This window comes from Bubalus kerabau, chromosome 4 (assembly GCF_029407905.1).
Source record: "Bubalus kerabau isolate K-KA32 ecotype Philippines breed swamp buffalo chromosome 4, PCC_UOA_SB_1v2, whole genome shotgun sequence".
NCBI classification, from domain to species: domain Eukaryota; kingdom Metazoa; phylum Chordata; class Mammalia; order Artiodactyla; family Bovidae; genus Bubalus; species Bubalus kerabau.
The window spans coordinates 52,160,780-52,178,474 of record NC_073627.1 but is presented as its reverse complement, the minus strand read 5'-3'; the positions used below and the strand labels follow the sequence as shown (position 1 = coordinate 52,178,474).

Sequence of the window (17,695 nt, the reverse complement as noted above, 5' to 3'; positions counted from 1 at the left end):
TTTCTCAGGAGATAGGTAAAGTTGTCTGGTACTCCCATCTCTTTAAGAATTTTCCAGTTTGTTGTGATCCACCCAGTCAAAGGCTTATACATACATACATACACACATACATACATAAAAGGTTAATGTCACTTATATGAAGAAAAAAGCAATACAAGTCATTATAGTACAGAGATCAAATATATGTATGTATATATTTGTATGCCAACAGTATGCCAGCAAATTTGGAAAACTCAGCAGTGGCCACAGGACTGGAAAAGGTCAGTTTTCATTCCAGTCCCAAAAAAAGGCAATGCCAAAGAATGCTCAAACTACTGCACAATTGCACTCATCTCACACACTAGTATACTAATGCTCAAAATTCTCCAAGCCAGGCTTCAGCAATATGTGAACCGTGAACTTCCAGATCTTCAAGCTGGTTTTAGAAAAGGCAGAGGAACCAGAGATCAAATTACCAACATCCGCTGGATCATGGAAAAAGCAAGAGAGTTCCAGACTATGCCAAAACCTTTGTATGGATCACAATAAACTGTGGAAAATTCTGAAAGAGATGGGCATACCAGACCACCTGACCTGCCTCTTGAGAAATCTGTATGCAGGTCAGGAAGCAACAGTTAGAACTAGACATGGAACAACAGACTGGTTCCAAATAGGAAAAGGAGTATGTCAAGGCTGTATATTGTCACCCTGCTTATTTAACTTATATGCAAAGTACATCATGAGAAACACTGGGCTGGAGGAAGCACAAGCTGGAATCAAGACTGCCAGGAGAAATATCAATAACCTCAGATATGCAGATGACACCACCCTTATGGCAGAAAGTGAAGAAGAACTAAAGAGCCTCTTGATGAAAGTGAAAGAGGAGAGTGAAAAAGTTGGCTTAAAGCTCAACATTCAGAAAACAAAGATCATGGCATCCAGTCCCATCACTTCATGGGAAATAGATGGGGAAACAGTGGAAACAGTGGCTGACTTTATTTTTCTGGGCTCCAAAATCACTGCAGATGGTGATTGCAGCCATGAAATCAAAAGACACTTACTCCTTGGAAGAAAGTTATGACCAACCTAGACAGCATATTAAAAAGCAGAGATATTACTTTGCCAACAAAGGTCCGTCTAGTCAAGGCTATGGTTTTTTCAGTGGTCATGTATGGATGTGAGAGTTGGAATATAAAGAAAGCTGAACACCGAAGAATTGATGCTTTTGAACTGTGATATTGGACAAGACTTGGACTTCAAGTCTTCCCTTGGACTTCAAGGAGATCCAACCAGTCCATTCTAAAGGAGATCAGTCCTGGGTGTTCATTGGAAGGACTGATGTTGAAGCTGAAACTCCAATACTTTGGCCACCTGATGCGAAGAGCTGACTCATTTGAAAAGACCTGATGCTGGCAAAGATTGAGGGCAGGAGAAGACGGGGACGACAGAGAATGAGATGGTTGGATGGCATCACCGGCTCGATGGATATGGGTTTGGGTGGACTCTGGGAGTTGGTGATGGACAGGGAGGCCTGGCGTGCTGCAGTTTATGGGGTCACAAAGAGTTGGACACAACAGCAACTGAATTGAACTAACTGAACTGATGATACCAACAGAAACAGTAAAAAAGGAAAAAAACAAATTAAACAATCTCATGTTATACAAATAAATGTGGCTTAGAATAAGACTAATAAGTATGAGTGGGGAAAAAAAAAAAGAATAAGACTAATAGCATTATGTTGTTGCTTAGTTGCTTAATTGTGTCCAACTCTTTGCAACCGCATGGACTGTAGCCTGCCAGGCTCCTCTGTCCATGGGATTTCCCCAGGCAAGAATACTGGAGTGGGTTGCCATTTCTTCTCCAGAGGATCTTCCTGACCCATCGATCAACCCCGCATCTCCTGCACTGGCAGGTGCATTCTGTACCACTGAGCCACCAGGGAAGCCCCCAAAGCATCATACAATGGATTTATAACTGTTAAGTTTCAAAGAACAGAAACGAAAAGTGATGTGCTCCAGAAAAGAGTTTCCTGTTTTAAAAGTACCTCTAGAAACAGCTGAATAATGAAAATAAGTAGAAATGTTTGAAAAAGAAATGTGCCATGAACTATAAGCTGAAAAAAATTTTTACTTAATATGATAGATTAATGTGTTACAAGATTAAATATTAACATACTGTAATGTATACTATATAATAATATATAGTCTACTACAGTACTATAAATACTTCATTAAAATATATATTACACATATGTCATTTAACTGTCAGCTCTACCCCTAAAGTTTATATATTCAAACTGAATAAAGAACTGGGTTTTTTTTCATTCTCTCCTTGGGAAACAGGTAATCATTTTTATTTGGGGTTGTCTGATCTTGGTCATATTACAGTATTCAATACATTAATGATGGCAAACTGCAAAAACTCATCTCAGCTGCTTTAAAATCTTAGTGTTAAGCCATCCTTGCACTCCTAAGGAAAGCATCGCGTGTAATGATGTTTGAAAACACTGCTTGCTCCCCTTCTAATATGAAAAATACGCACCTCAATTGATGAAAGGCAGCATTAATCTGTAACTCATCAGTCTATCTGGAGAAGGCAATGGCACCCCACTCCAGTACGCTTGCCTGGAAAATCCCATGGACAGAGGAGGCTGGTGGGCTGCAGTCCATGGGGTCGCTAAGAGTCGGACACGACTGAGCGACTTCACTTTCACTTTTCTCTTTCATGCATTGGAGAAGGAAATGGCAACCCACTCCAGTATTCTTGCCTGGAGAATCCCAGGGACGGTGGAGCCTGGCGGGCTGCCGTCTATGGGGTCACACAGAGTCGGACATGACTGAAGCGACTTAACATAACATAACATCAGTCTATCACATCCCCCAGTGTACGTGCATGTTGCACCACTCGCCAAACACCAGTGCCCTGAGAACTCGCTGAAGGACTCTCCCTTTCAATTCTGTGTGCCTGTTTCCCTCCCAGCAAAGCTCCACAAAAAGGGAATCTATATCAGCCATTTCTACTAACTTACTTGCCTTCTCCCTCAACTCACTGATTCTGTTGACTTGAAAGTCGCTCAGTCGTGTCTGACTCTTTGCAACCCCAAGGACTATACACTCCATGGAATTCTCTAGGCCAGAATACTGGAGTGGGTAGCGTTTCCCTTCTCCAGGAGATCTTCCCAACCCAGGGCTCGAACCCAGGTCTCCCACATTGCAGGTGGATTCTTTACCAGCTGAGCCACACAGGAAGCCCAAGAATACTGGGAGTAGGTAGCCTATCCCTTCTCCAGCAGATCTTCCTGACCTAGGAGTCAAACCAGGGTCACCTGCATTGCAGGTGGATTCTTTACCAACTGAGCCATCAGGAAGCCCCTGTTGACTTGGGCCACTCCATAATACTGTGTCCTTCTCTTCCACCATACTGTCTCACTAGATGAGGTCACAAATTGTTGTGGCTTTACTTTACTCCTATCAACACTGAAATTAGCATTTCCAGGCAGTGCCTTTCAGTAACTACCTACTGAAAATATCTATCTAGATGAACCAAAGGCACCTCCTATTCAACATGCCTACATACAAACTAATCATCCCTCCTCACAAAATGATGTGTTTCTTCTTCAAAACAGCTTCCAGCCATCACTAAGTAATTTGGGTATCATACTCTCCCTTCTTAAAACCCAAGTTCTGTCAATCCTATCATTTAATGTATTTCTTTTTTGCTTGTGTGTGTGTAGCGTATATAGTCTTTTTGTTTTTCCATTGCTGCCTTAGATTCAAGCTTGCAAAAATTTTCATTTAGAACGTAACAGCAGCCTCCATAGAAGAAGCCTAATAAACTCATTAAGAAAAATCAAATCAAATACACTGGCAGTAAAAATCAACATGTAAAGAGAGATGAAGACAGATCTTATAGATATGACTCTATTCATTGAAATTCACCTTCTCGCAGGGATTCTTCACTAATCACTGCTGACACTCATTCTCTTTCATTGCCAACTTTGCCGGTTTAATTTTATTAAGAGGTCAGATGGTTTTCCTGCACATCCTAATAAATACAATCTTCACATCCATTATCATCTACCCTCTATTCTATATTCCACTCTGCAATGAGTATGCTTTCTAAAATGCTTTTCAATGCTCTCCACTACCTGGTTACAAAGACCTAACTTCGTAACAAACCATTCAAAACCTTTTTGCCTCTTGTTTTCCAATCACATCAAGTTACTTGTGAAACCTGAATGTATTGTAGACTTGTCTCTTCGACTTTACACATTCTATTCCTTTGTCTGGAAAGCTTCACTCTCCTCCCTTGATTTCTTAACCTGGTAAATTCAACTCCACCTTTAAGACTTGCTCAAATACGAGTCTCACCCATGAAACTTCCTTATGCAATCCTCAAGTTTCCTATCCTCTCTCTCTCAGTTCTCAACATCTGTTCTAAATATTGTTCTATAGATGCTCTTTCAATACTCATTTAGGTGTTTATGAATAGGTTCTTCCAGCCCAATAAAACTGGTTTATGGCCTCATCATGCCACCGAAATGTTTCTTTTTCTCTCATCATTAAAGAATTATAAATCCAGAGATTTCCCTGGTAGTTCCAGTGGTTAAGAATCTGCCCTGCAATGCAAGGAACGTGGGTTCAATTCCTGGTCAGGGAACTAAGATCCCACAAGACACGGGACAGCTAAGCCCATGCGTCATGACTACTGAGCCTGCATGGCACAACCAGAGAGCTGGCATGCTGCAACTAAAAGGTGACACAGCCAGAAAAAAAAGAATTATAAATCCAACAGACATGGGAATTCTCTGGCAGTTCAGTGGCTAGGACTGCATGCTTTCACTATCAAGGGTCCAGGTTCCCTGACCAGGGAACTAAGATCCTGCAAGCGAGCACAGCCAAACAAAATAATATTTATTTTATTTAATCTTTGGTTTACATCTAACATCACTGGCCAAATGCATCATGCTAGACCTGAGTTTGTAGAATTGAATAGACACATGACTGTTAGATGGTGAAGAATCTGCCTGCCAACGCAGGAGATGCCAGAGATGCAGCTTTGATTGCTGGGTCAGGAAGATCCCCTGGAGTAGGAAATGGCAACCCACTCCAGGATACCTGCCTGGGAAATTCCACAAGAGGATCCTGGCAGGTTACAGTCCATGGGGTTGCAAAGAGTTAGACGTGACTGAGCATGCACGCATGCACTTATCATCAAACAACTCAGTCAAATGGTACTGATAGCTATCTATACGTCCTAGTTGCGATAACATGGCAAATGCTGAGCAAGGGCCATATTCTATCTACCTTTGCATCCTGTGTACCTAGTGCCTAACATGCTAGCTGAGGGAATAAATGCAGGCAATTTAATACAAGTTCTTTTATGTTGTCTCCTTATTTAGCTTCACCGATCCTCTCATCTTAGGAAAAGATCATCTCTTCCAAGGAGCCATTGATTCCAGTTATTTCCATGTGCTTTGGACCTTCATCTCTTATTTCTCTTATTCTATCAATCTTTCTTGTAAAGACTATAAAACTGCTTTCAAGACCCTGTCTTTTCAAGGTAACAATGGCAATTCCCTTGTCTTGCTGAACGCTCACTACATCTATTTCCTAGGCTCACAAAGTCTTCTTTCATCATCACTCCAACCTGCCAGCTAATGCTCCCATCACTTCAACTGAAACTCTGCATCCTTAAAGATCACCAAAACTACAAGATCCTAACTGTAAAACCCAATACCCTGTTTTCATCCATCTGTCTCTACTTTGTAGAATTTGACATTGCTGGCTACTGCTCCAAAAACACCCTCTTTCCTTGCTTTCAATAACATCACACTTTCCCAAATCTCCTTCCTTTGTCATTGCTCAGAATAAAGAGATCAATTTTCAAGCAAGCCATGAAGGAAAGAAAAGAATTTTCTCATTGACGGTTGTTTCAAGGTTTATAGGTAAATAAAGTGTAGGTATAGGTAACAGCAGTATAGGTAACAGAGTTACCACATGACCCAGCAATTCCATTCCCAGGTCGATATGAGAGAACCGAGAACATGTCCAGAAACTTGTCTGTGAATGTTAATAGCAGCGGCATTCAAAATAGCCAAAAAGTGGAAACAGTTCAAGGATCCATCATTCCCCTAATGAGCTGCAGAAATCTATACCTTACTTCTTCTCCAGCTAGGGCAAATGCAAAGACCTACTCCACGGGAACACGCTTAGCTCATATTCAAGACTCCTGACGAAAGCACCAGAACAATGTGTAGGTGATCATATTGAATTGAGTTACTTCTCACCATCAGGTATTTTTTCTCCTCTTGGTCCTGGCACATGGAGATGGCGTCTTGAGGTGGGATCATATTCCAAAGTCCATCACTTCCCAAGATAATATACTTGTGCTTCTGGGGGTCAAGAGTGTGGACGCTTGTGTCTGGTTCAGGTGACACCACAAACTCGCCACTGAAGAAATCATAGCTCCACAAATCACCTGGGGAGCAGGAGGCAGAAAAAGCCAGAAGCATTATTTCCAAGAGAGTAGTATCCCATCAACAGATTAAAGAGGAAAACCTATATGTTCATCTCAAAAGATGCAGAATAGCATTTGATAACATTCGAAATCCATTCATGATTTTAAAAAAGAAAAATTCTTAGCCAACTAGAAATTTTAAAAGTTAACTCTCTTATTAACCTGATAAAAGCATGTCTTCTATCACCACTTTTCTTCCAGTTCTATATGAGGGATCCTTCTCAACACAGTAAGAAAATAAAAATATATCATATATATGTATTAGAAAGGAGAAAATAAAACTATCATTACTTGCAGATAATTTTATTTCTACATAGGAAATCAAAAAGAACTTAGATAAATTATCCTGGAACAGGAACACTTAGCAAGGTTGCTAAATAATAAATAAAAGTCAGCAGTATCTCTATATAACAGCAAGAAACAGAAAATATAAAATTTTAAACAATTCCATTTACAACAATGAACCAAATGCAAGGTACTGAAAAGTTTAACAAAAGGTATGCAAATTTATCATGGACAAAATTATACAATTAGATTCCAGTATCTAAATACACAGAGAAATAAATTATAAGCAAAGATAGGAAGATCATGAAGATGTTAAGTCTTCCAAAAATAACCTATAATGTCAGTGTAATTCCAACTAAAATCCCAAAAGGATTCTTGTAGAATTTGACGAACTGATTCAAAAATGTATAGGAAGGAACTACTGTATGGCACAGGGAACTCTACTCCACAGTCTGTAATGATCTGTATGAGAAAGAAGCACTACTCTGTAATGATCTAGATGAGAAAAGAATCTAAGAAAGAGTGGATATATGTATAACTGATTCATTTTGCTGTACAGCAGAAACTAACATGACATTGCAAATCAAATATATTTCAGTAACAAATTTTAAAAATACATTGAAAAGTAGAAAAAAAAATAAAATGTATAGGGAAGAGCAAATGGCCAAGATTAACTAAGATAATTGTGAAGAAAAGATAAAATGGGGAGAACTTGCTCTATAAGTAGGAGTTCTAGTGGCTAGCCAAAAATCTGTTAACCCCCTAGGTCAAGAAAATTTGATGTAACCCCCTACATCAAATCGGAAAGGATGAGTGCCAGTCACTTGGAAGAAAGCTGCAGAGATAAAAATGAGCATCTTTATGCTTTTAACCTATCTTTGGAAGCTAAAAAGTTTTAACCAGTCTTTGGAGATCAACAGTTCACCCTTCCAGTGAGCCAGTAAAGGAAGACTCTTACATGGTTATCCTCTCCTTGATTAGCTCCACATAAAACAACGCCTACAACTTCTGCCTTTCGGATCCACTGGATGAAGACCTCAGAATGTTCAACATAAAAAAACCTTTAGTTGACTCAGGTCATCAACAGATCAATAAAACAGAAACAGGAAGGAAATTTATAGAAACCACCTATCCTTCTGTGATGCACAAGATAACTACATAGGACAGTATAAACTCTTCTGCTCCCCGAAACAGGAAGGAGGGGACAGAATGGAGAAAACAAATGTCTGCCTCTTTTGTTTGCTGTGATATTCTTTGGGGAAAGACCTTAAATTAAGAGCAAAAAGTTTTCAGACAAGAGGATAAATTGTGTTTGCCGTTGCTAAGCAGGTCTGACTTTTGCTAAATAAGAGGAAGTTCTCTGTCCTCTCCTTATTCAAACTTTACCATACATTCCCATCAGAAATACTGGCCATTTCAACTATGCTCAGAGCCGAAGGAAAGAATAGCTCAAAGCAATTACTCTAATATAAAATAGGAACTCACTGCTAAACCAGCCTCTTGAAAGGGGCAATTCATTCTTCAGAGTAACAAAAGAGAACACATGTGACCACTAAAAGCTAGTTATAATCCAGGCCAACACACAAAGACACATTCATCAATTTATACCAGTAAAAGAAAAATCCCTGGTTGAAACTATAAAAATGAACATGGACAGAAAAACAGTTAAAATAAATATTAAAGTAGCAATTACAGGGTTCATACGTGATGTTAAAAGCCTTCAAAAGTAGTTTTCCCCCAATATTTGGAATTTATATTGCCATTGCAAGTAAGAACATAAATTTACATACAGCAGAATCCCTAATATGTCTAAAATTAAAATCTAGGTTAAAAAAAAGAAATTCCAACTTTCAATCTAATGCAAACTATATAACCTTGAAGAAGGGTCACAATTTCTCATATATAAACTAACAATATCTTTATAAATTGGAAAATATTTTTAAATAAGTTATTTCACATAGCACAAAAACCAAAAGATACAAAAATCTCTGTTCCCACCCATGTGCTTTCTGGTTCTCCACTGAGGGAATAACTGTTGTCCTCATGTATTCTTCTAGAGATGTCTATGGATATATATACAAGTATATATGTATACTCCTTCTACAAAATCATTCTCTCAAGCTTGCAACTCCCAAATATGTTCTCTCAAGCTTGCAACTCCCATAGTCCCCAATATGCTGTTCATCTCTTTTCTTTCTCACTAAACCTCAATACATTTCCAGAAGAAACATACATTTCTTTTACCTTAAATTTCTGAAACTGTTTCTTTTTTTAATTAATTTTTTTGTTTTTGGCCATACCACGCAGCATGAGGAAAGGGCTTCCCTAGTGGCTTAGCAGGTAAAGAATCCGCCTGCCAAAGCAGGAGGCACGGGTTTGATCCCTGGGTCGGGAAGATCCCCTGGAGAAGGAAATGGCAATCTACTCCAGTATTCTTGCCCGGGAAATCCCAGGCACAGAGGAGCCTGGCATCACCAAAGAGCGACTAAACAACAACTTGGCATGTGGGATCTCCGTTTCCTCACGAGGGATCAAACCTGTGCCCCCTAGAATGGAAGCAAGAAGTCCTAACCACTGGATCACCAGGGAAGTCCCAAACTCTGGGTTTTGAATGGGACTACATATCAATAACCTCAGATACGCAGATGACACCACCCTTATGGCAGAAAGTGAAGAAGAACTAGAGTCTCTTGATGAAAGTGAAAGAGGAGAGTGAAAAAGTTGGCTTAAAGCTCAACGTTCAGAAAACGAAGATCATGGCATCCGGTCCTATCACTTCATGGCAAATAGATGTGCAAACAGTGGCTGACTTTATTTTTCTGGGCTCCAAAATCACTGCAGATGGTGACTGCAGCCATGAAATTAAAAGACGCTTATTCCTTGGAAGGAACCAACCAAGACAGCATATTAAAAAGCAGAGACATTACTTTGCCAACAAACAACATCTAGTCAAGGCTATGGTTTTTCCAGTGGTCATGTATGGATGTGAGAGTTGGACTGTGAAGAAAGCTGAGCACCGAAGAATTGAACGCTTGTGAACTATGGTGTTGGGAGAAGACTCCTGAGAATCCCTTGGACCAGTCCATCCTAAAGGAAATCAGTCCTGAATATTCATTGGAAGGACTGATGCTGAAGCTGAAACTCCAATACTTTGGCCACCTGATGCGAAGAGCTGACTCATTTGAAAAGACCCTGATACTGGATGGAGGGCAGGAGGAAAAAGGGGACGACAGAGGATGAGATGGTTAGATGGCATGACCGACTCAATGGACATGAGTTTGGTTGGACTCCGGGAGTTGGTGATGGACAGGGAGGCCTGGTGTGCTGCGGTTCATGGGACCGCAAAGAGTAGGACACGACTGAGCGACTGAACTGAACTGAACACTGAACCCATAGATCAATTCGGATAGAAATGCCATCTTAACAATATTATATTTCCCAACCTGACAATATGGTGTATTTCTTCTTTAATCTGAGCATAAGGGTATTTCTTCTATAGAACCATAGTCAGAAAATGTCATGCTGATCCAGAATTGTGTAATATAAAACCTATCTTCAAATTTTTCCAATTATCTCAATAATGTCTCTCTTTTTTGGCTACACTGCGTGTCTTGCAGTGTCTTTGGCCACACTGTGTGTCCTGACCAAGGACCAAACCCGGGCCCCCTCAGTAAAAGTGCTGAGTCCTAACCACTGGATCACCAGGGAATTTCGCAACAATTCTTTTTTTTTTTTTTTTTAAGAAACATTTATGGCTGCGTTGGGTCTCTGTCGCTGCTTTCTCTAGTTGCAGCAAGCAGGGCCTTCTCACTGCAGTGGCTTCTCTTGTTGCAGAGCATGGGCTCTAGAGCTCTCGGGCCTCAGTGGCTGCAGCATGTGAGCTCAGCAGTTGTGGTACACAGGCTTAGTCACTCCCCGGCATGTGGGATCTTCCCAGACCAGGGATCGAGCCTGGGTCCCATGCATTGGCAGGCAGATTCTGAACCACGGGACCACGAGGAAAGTCCAACAACCCCTTTTTTAATGTCCAGGATCCACTCAAGGATCATTCCTTACATTTAGTTGGCATATTTTTAGTTGTTTTTAACCCAGAACAACTCTCTAGGTTTCGTGATTTCTGTCCTTCATGACACTGACAGACCATTGTCAAAAGTCTCCAGGCCAGCTGTTTTGCAGAATGACCCTAGATTTAGGGTTTTGCTTTCTGTTTGCGTCTTTGTGTTCTGCAAGATATAAAGGCTTGTGTTCAGGTTAAATTTGGTTTTGGCCGGAATACCACTTTCTCAGCTAATCACGTTAGGAGGTACAGTGTCAGTCTGTGCCACTGGCAATGCCGAGTTTGATTATTCAGTTAAACTGCTGTCCACCAGCGCTGTAAAGGTATCCCCAAGTAATCTGAAGGGTGATGGTTGGAGACTGTGTAAAATATCCTGTTCCTTACCAAAATATGCCAGCTTTTAGCATCCATTAATGATTCTTGCACAAATCACATGTTATTGTAATAGTTGTAAACTGAAGACAGAACACTAACATCTATTAGTTGTCTTTCCCTATTTATGTATCTTTGGCTGCACTGGGTCGTTACTGCACACAGGCTTTCTCTAGCTGCGGCGAGTGGGTGTAGCCTCTAGCTGCAGTGCTCGGGCTTCTCATTGCGGTGGCTTCTCTTGTTGCAGAGCAGAGCCTCTAGAGCCTGGGCTCAGGAGTCGTGGCACACAGGCTTAGGTGCTCCGCAACATGTTGAATCTTCCTGGACCAGGGATCGAACCTGTGTCCCCTGCACTGGTAGGTGGATTCTTAACCACAGGACCACCAGGCAAGCCCCTACCTAGTTATCTTGTCTAAAGAAAAGCTTTCCATTCTTCTACTTCTTTATAATCTTTTTGTATCAGTATGGACTTAGGGAGTCCATAGAGATAAAGAGTCCTCCTGCACTTCAGGTGGATAGAGTCCTCCTGCACTTCAGGTGAATAGAGTCCTCCTGCACTTCAGGTGAATAAAGAGTCCTCCTGCACTTCAGGTGGACTCTTTACACTGAGCCACCAGAGAAGTCTTCTACATGGCTTTCAGTTCGGTTCAGTCGCTCAGTCGTGTCTGACTCTTCGTGACCCCATGGACTGCAGCACACCAGGCTTCCCTGTCCATCACCAACTCCTGAAGCTTATTCAAACTCATGTCCATCGAGTCGGTGATGCCATCCAACCATCTCATCCTCTGTCATCCCCTTCTCCTCCCACCTTCAATCTTTGCCAGCATCAGGGTCTTTTCAAATGAGTCACCTCTTCGCATCAGGTGGCCAAAGTATTGCAGTTTCAGCTTCAGCATCAGTCCCTCCAATGAATATTCAGGACTGATTTCCTTTAGGATGGACTGGTTGGATCTCCTTGCAGTACAAGGGTCCTTCAAGAGTCTTCTCCAACTCCACAGTTCAAAAGCATCAATTCTTCGGCGCTCAGCTTTCTTTATAGTCCCACTCTCACATCCATACATGACTACTGGAAAAACCATAGCTTTGACTAGACAGACTTTTGTTGGCAAAGTAATGTCTCTGCTTTTTAATATGCTGTCCAGGTTGGTCATAGCTTTTCTTCCAAGGAGCAAGAATGTTTTAATTTTATGGCTGCAGTCACCATCTGCAGTGATTTGGGAGCCCCCAAAAATAAAGTCTCTCACTGTTTCCATTATTTCCCATGGCTTTACCTGAGATCAAATGAGTAGGAATCAGAATTGAGCTAAGTATTTTTATCATTGGTCTAGGGTTTGTACACCATTAAATGGGCACAGAATGTTCTTCCTCTACATATTGAAGGGAGGGATACATCATGGCAGATGTTGCTGGTTGCCTGTTCAATGGCCATTTCCCTTTTGCTCTCACTAGGGGCACTGGAATGATACCAGATGAGAACAAGGCCTTTCTTCTGGGGTTCAGTGTGTTCTCTGCTCGCTCCTGAGGCACACTGTGGCCAGTAGGGTGCAGGACACCTAGCAGCCCTTATCCCTAGGGAATTTCAGCATCACCTCACTCCTTGAGTGGCTTCCCACGAAGAGGCTCCCAGCAACTTTTGTCTCACCTAATCCACCCTCAAAACTCAACCAAAATCATCTCTTTAAAACACAGATTTAAGGCGGATTGTTGGAGAAGGCAATGGCACCCCACTCCAGTACTCTTGCCTGGAAAATCCCATGGATGGAGGAGCCTGGTAGGCTGCAGTCCATGGGGTCGATAAGAGTCGGACACGACTGAGCGACTTCACTTTCACTTTTCACTTTCCTGCATTGGAGAAGGAAATGGCAACCCACTCCAGTGTTCTTGCCTGGAGAATCCCAGGGACGGGGGAGCCTGGTGGGCTGCTGTCTATGGGGTCGCACAGAGTAGGACACGACTGAAGTGACTTAGCAAGGCGGATGGTGCTAATGGCGGCACAACAATTTAAATGTACTTAATATACTTCAACTGAATTCTTAAAATGATTAAAATGGTAGATTTTGTTATAGGTCTTTTGCCATAATTAAAACACACACACACACAACCTAGTTGCTTCCCTAACTCTACAATAGTTTACTCTTGCATAACTCTTAACCACAGCCTAGAAAAATGCAGTATTTTCTCACTTGATCAATGCCTCTTATTCTCATATCTCTGTTCCACATACCCTATTCAGAGTCCCTTATATTCGCCAGGCCTCCTCCTATCACAGAGCTGTTCACATATGCAGTTCTTATGCCAAGAACACATTTTCTTTCTCTATTAGCTTTTCGTAATTCTTCAAAGCTCAGTTCAAACATCACTTCAGTGGCTCTCCAGTTAGGTAAAATACTCCTCCTTCTTTTTGTGATCACTTGACGAACGCCTCTCCCCTTCTCTAAACCATAAGCTTCCATGAGGGCAAAGACCTGTGTTTGGCACACTGTTGTTGTTCAGTCGCCAAGTCAGGTCTGACTCTTTGCAACCCCATGGACTGCAGCACACCAGGCTTTCCTGTCCTTCACTATCTTCTAGAGTTTTCTCAAACTCATGTCCATTGAGTCGGTGACGCTATTCAACCATCTCATCCTCTGCTGCCCCCTTCTACTCCTGTCCTCAGTCTTTCCCAGCATCAGGGTGTCTGCACTCAGGTATCTGTACAATGAATCAATGGTTTGTAAGACGCACATGCAATTCCACCAGGGAGACACTAGGGGGCACCTTTGCTACATCTGCACTCAAGTAATTTTGATCAACAGTACAAATTTTGATAAGCAAACTTCTCTCCCAAAAAGCTAGAAGAAAAATGACTATTAACCATAAGAATGGTACTAAATACTATAATTTAATTTTACTACGGGCCAATAAGAATTACCATGCAACAAGTTAAACTTTAAAAACAAAAGCTAGAACTTAATTTTTTATATTTTCCCCCATGTGCCAGAATAAAGACAGGTAAAGTGATTGTAACAAAGCATTTCTTTTAGCTTAAATATTCAAATCTAAAGGATATTATCTTTTTAATGCTGTACACCTTAAACTCAATATACAGTACTGTAGGTCAGCTAAATCTCAATAAAGGTATTTGAGGTGAAAATATGGGATAGAAAAATAAAACCAAGAGAAAAAGCAGAACTGATGTTTTTCATTACTGAAACAGTATCATCTCTCCCACATGTCTTTTTATATGAAACGATCCATTTATTTCCATACATTTGTTTACAAAATTATGTTAATGCAACTGTCATAGGACATCACTGTAACAACTGTATTTTATCTCCTACATGGTGTTTTGCACTGGGTGAGTGGATCTTTCCCATAAACTCTGATTATTTCTTCCCTTTTTAAAACAACAGTAGCAAACCCTCTCCTGGGTTTTGACTCCAGCTAGAGCCCCAGCTCTCCTTCCCAAATTCCTAGGAAGAGTGTCTAAAACTTGTTATATCAAAATCTCCTCTTCTCGCTCTTTCTTAAACCAACTCCAGTCACGACTGTGGTCTCACTATCCAACCAAAAGCCACTTTATCAAGGTCACCAATGACTTTCACATCACCTCTCAAGTCTTTGCTTTACCTGAGCTTTCAACAGTAAATACATTTTTTTAAAAATTGAGGTATAACTGACATATAAGGAAATACTCACCTTCTTGAAATACTTTATTCTCTTAGTTTTTAGGACACTCTCCCAAACTATCTTGTTTTTCACTTGTGGCTCTTTCTGTCTTGTCTGACCCCATTCCTCCATTCATGCCCCTACCTCTGAACAGTGAGAGTATCTCAGGGCTCAGTCCCTGGACCTTTCCCTGCTTCTTCCCCTCCCCTTTTCTGCCTACACTCAATCCCTTGATTCAGCCACAAACTGATGTCTTTAGCCTAGCTCTCACTAGCTGATTCTCATAACCAGAAGCCAAATGGGTATCACCGCTTCAATACCTGATAAGCACCTTGAATGTAACTTGTCTGAAACTGAACTCCTGACCACCCTCTACTAATCCGCTCTGGTCTTTGCTACATCAGTTAATGGCAACTCTTCAAGTTCCTCAGTTTAAAAAAAAAAAAAAATCATGAAAAGGACACTGCGGCTCCTTCTGCCTGAATTCTCATGCCCCAGTCACCCCCAGGCCCTCATCTCTTCACTCCAGCGTCATCTCTCAGACCTCCTCTGACCATTCCATTTAAAATTATGACTCCTGCCTCCCACAATGTTTCCTGTTTAATTTTTCATGCCAGCACTTTTCACTGCATACAATATATATTCTACTTATTTAGTTTAGTTTATCATGTTTCCCCCTACTATAAAGTAAGATCCATGGGTCAAGAAATCTTCACCTGTTTCGTTCACTGCAGAATCCTCAAAACCTAGAGCAGTACCTGTAACATAGCAGGCATTTAATAAATACTTGGTGAATGAATAAACAATCATGAAGAAGCGGGGACTCTGTGTGCGGTTTTAGAATATTTGCACATACTGATACATTTTAAGAAGTAGAGCTTAATTCCCCTCCACTTACGGGCAGGAGAGACTGAGTGACTCACAGCTAACCAAAAAAAAAAAAAAAAATATGGAGGAGGTAATGAGATGTCACTTGTTTTTGACACTAGATCATAAAAGCACATCGTGGCTGCTATCCTGTCGTCTCTCGCTCCAGGAAGGCGGCTGCCACGGCATGAAGACGCAGCCAACAGCCCTACAGAGAAGCCCACTGGGCAAGGAATGGAGGCTTCCTGGCAATAGCCATGTGAGTAGGTTGTCCTAGAAGTGAATGCCCCACCCCATTCAAGCTTTCAGAACAGAGTCATACTTGACACTTGGACTCCAACCACTCAAGAGACCCTTGAGCCAAAACCACCTAGTTAAGCCACTCCCAGGTTCCTAAGCCACAAAAACCATGGGAGACGATAAATGTTTTGAACTGTTAGGTTTGGGAATATTCTGTTAAGACAGCAATAGATTCTTAATACAGTGAGATTTTAATAGCTTGGTATAATCACTTGGGGGAGAAATTTGGCATCACATAATAATGCTAAAGATATACATATCTTTATACATCTTGGACTGCACTTTCCAAGTGATATGCCGTGGATGGTTTAAGTGTGACTGTGGGTCAGCAGGGTAGGTCCTGAGTGGCTAGAACCTCTAGGTCAGTTGCCCACAGCCTTGAGCAGCCTTCCCTGTTTATTCTAAGATATTATCTTATTATTTGTGTGTCATGGTATTTTAAAAGTTGGTGAGTAATGTAATATAACCCAGCAATTCCATTTCTAGTTATGTGCCTTAAATAAATCTCATATATGTACACAAGGAGGTATTTATTGCAGCATTTTTTATAATAGCAAATGTGTGCATATAACCTAAATGTCCACCAATCAGGGCACAGAGGGAAAAAATATAGTTTCATATTGGAACTGAATGTACAGCAGTTAACGCATGAACTAGAATCACATAAACATGGATAAATCGAAAAACAATGCACAGTGAAAAAACAGCTAGTTGGAAAAGCTGTTTTGAATACAATGGAAAGCTTACCAAGAATCAACTATTTTAACATTACCATGCACTCTCAGAACTGTAAGAAACCCAGTTTTATATTCTCCAGCTTCCGAGCCAATGTAGACATCTATGTCAACCACCCAAGCACTTCAAGTGAAGGAAAGGCTCACTACGGTTCACAAAATAATGTTGTTTATTATTTTTTATCATCCGTAGTAATTCTGTTTTACTGAGCTAAAATATGGTTCTCTCTTTTATAGTTCATCACACCTTTTTTCTTTTTGAGAATTTTCACCTGTTGCTCTCATTTTTGCATGCTCAGTTTTTTGAAACATTCAGTACTTGGAAGCTCCCCACCCTCTACCCCACTTGGCTGAGCCACACTTGTGGGATGTCAGTTCCCCAACCAGGGACTGAACCCAGGCCATGGCAGTGAAAGCCCAGAATCCTAACCGCTAGGCCACCAGGGAACTCGCAACACCTTTTTAAAATCAGGTTAACTTCTCTTCTAGACGACAAAACTTCACAAATACTAACCCAGCTATAAATGTCCTTAGTATTTTGATTCCAGGCTGTATTCTGCCCAATTATCCTGTTTAAGTTTAAGAGAGTGGCAGCAGATTCCAGTGGAAAGAGTGGGGAAAATATTTATGGCTGCGTCAGGTCTTATTCACACTCGCAGGCTTAGTTGTCCTACAGCTTGAGGGATTAGTTCCCTGACCAGGGATTGAACCTGCATCCCCTGCACTGAAAGGCAGATTCTCAATCACAGGACCACCAGGGAAGGTCCAAACTTATACTTGTAAGTTGAACAAAGCTGTACACAAAATCCCACCTACATAGACTTGATCGACTGACTAATCTGGAAAGGCAGTTTCTTAACTGATAAGTAGGACAGTCTACTGTATGACTGCATTCTAAGACTATACTAATTTTTTATGGCTAAACTATACCTAG

General features: G+C 41.1%; 1 protein-coding gene across 2 annotated transcripts in view; it reads right to left on the bottom strand.

Annotated features, from left to right (window-relative positions):
• Nucleotides 1-17,695, bottom strand: part of PPM1D (protein phosphatase, Mg2+/Mn2+ dependent 1D) — a 62,116-nt gene that overhangs the window by 8,759 nt on the left and 35,662 nt on the right. For both annotated transcript variants that reach the window (XM_055577398.1, XM_055577397.1), the window contains exon 4: nt 6,269-6,459. In XM_055577398.1, the coding sequence (XP_055433373.1) occupies nt 6,269-6,459 (191 nt within the window). The remainder of the gene's footprint in view (nt 1-6,268; nt 6,460-17,695) is intronic.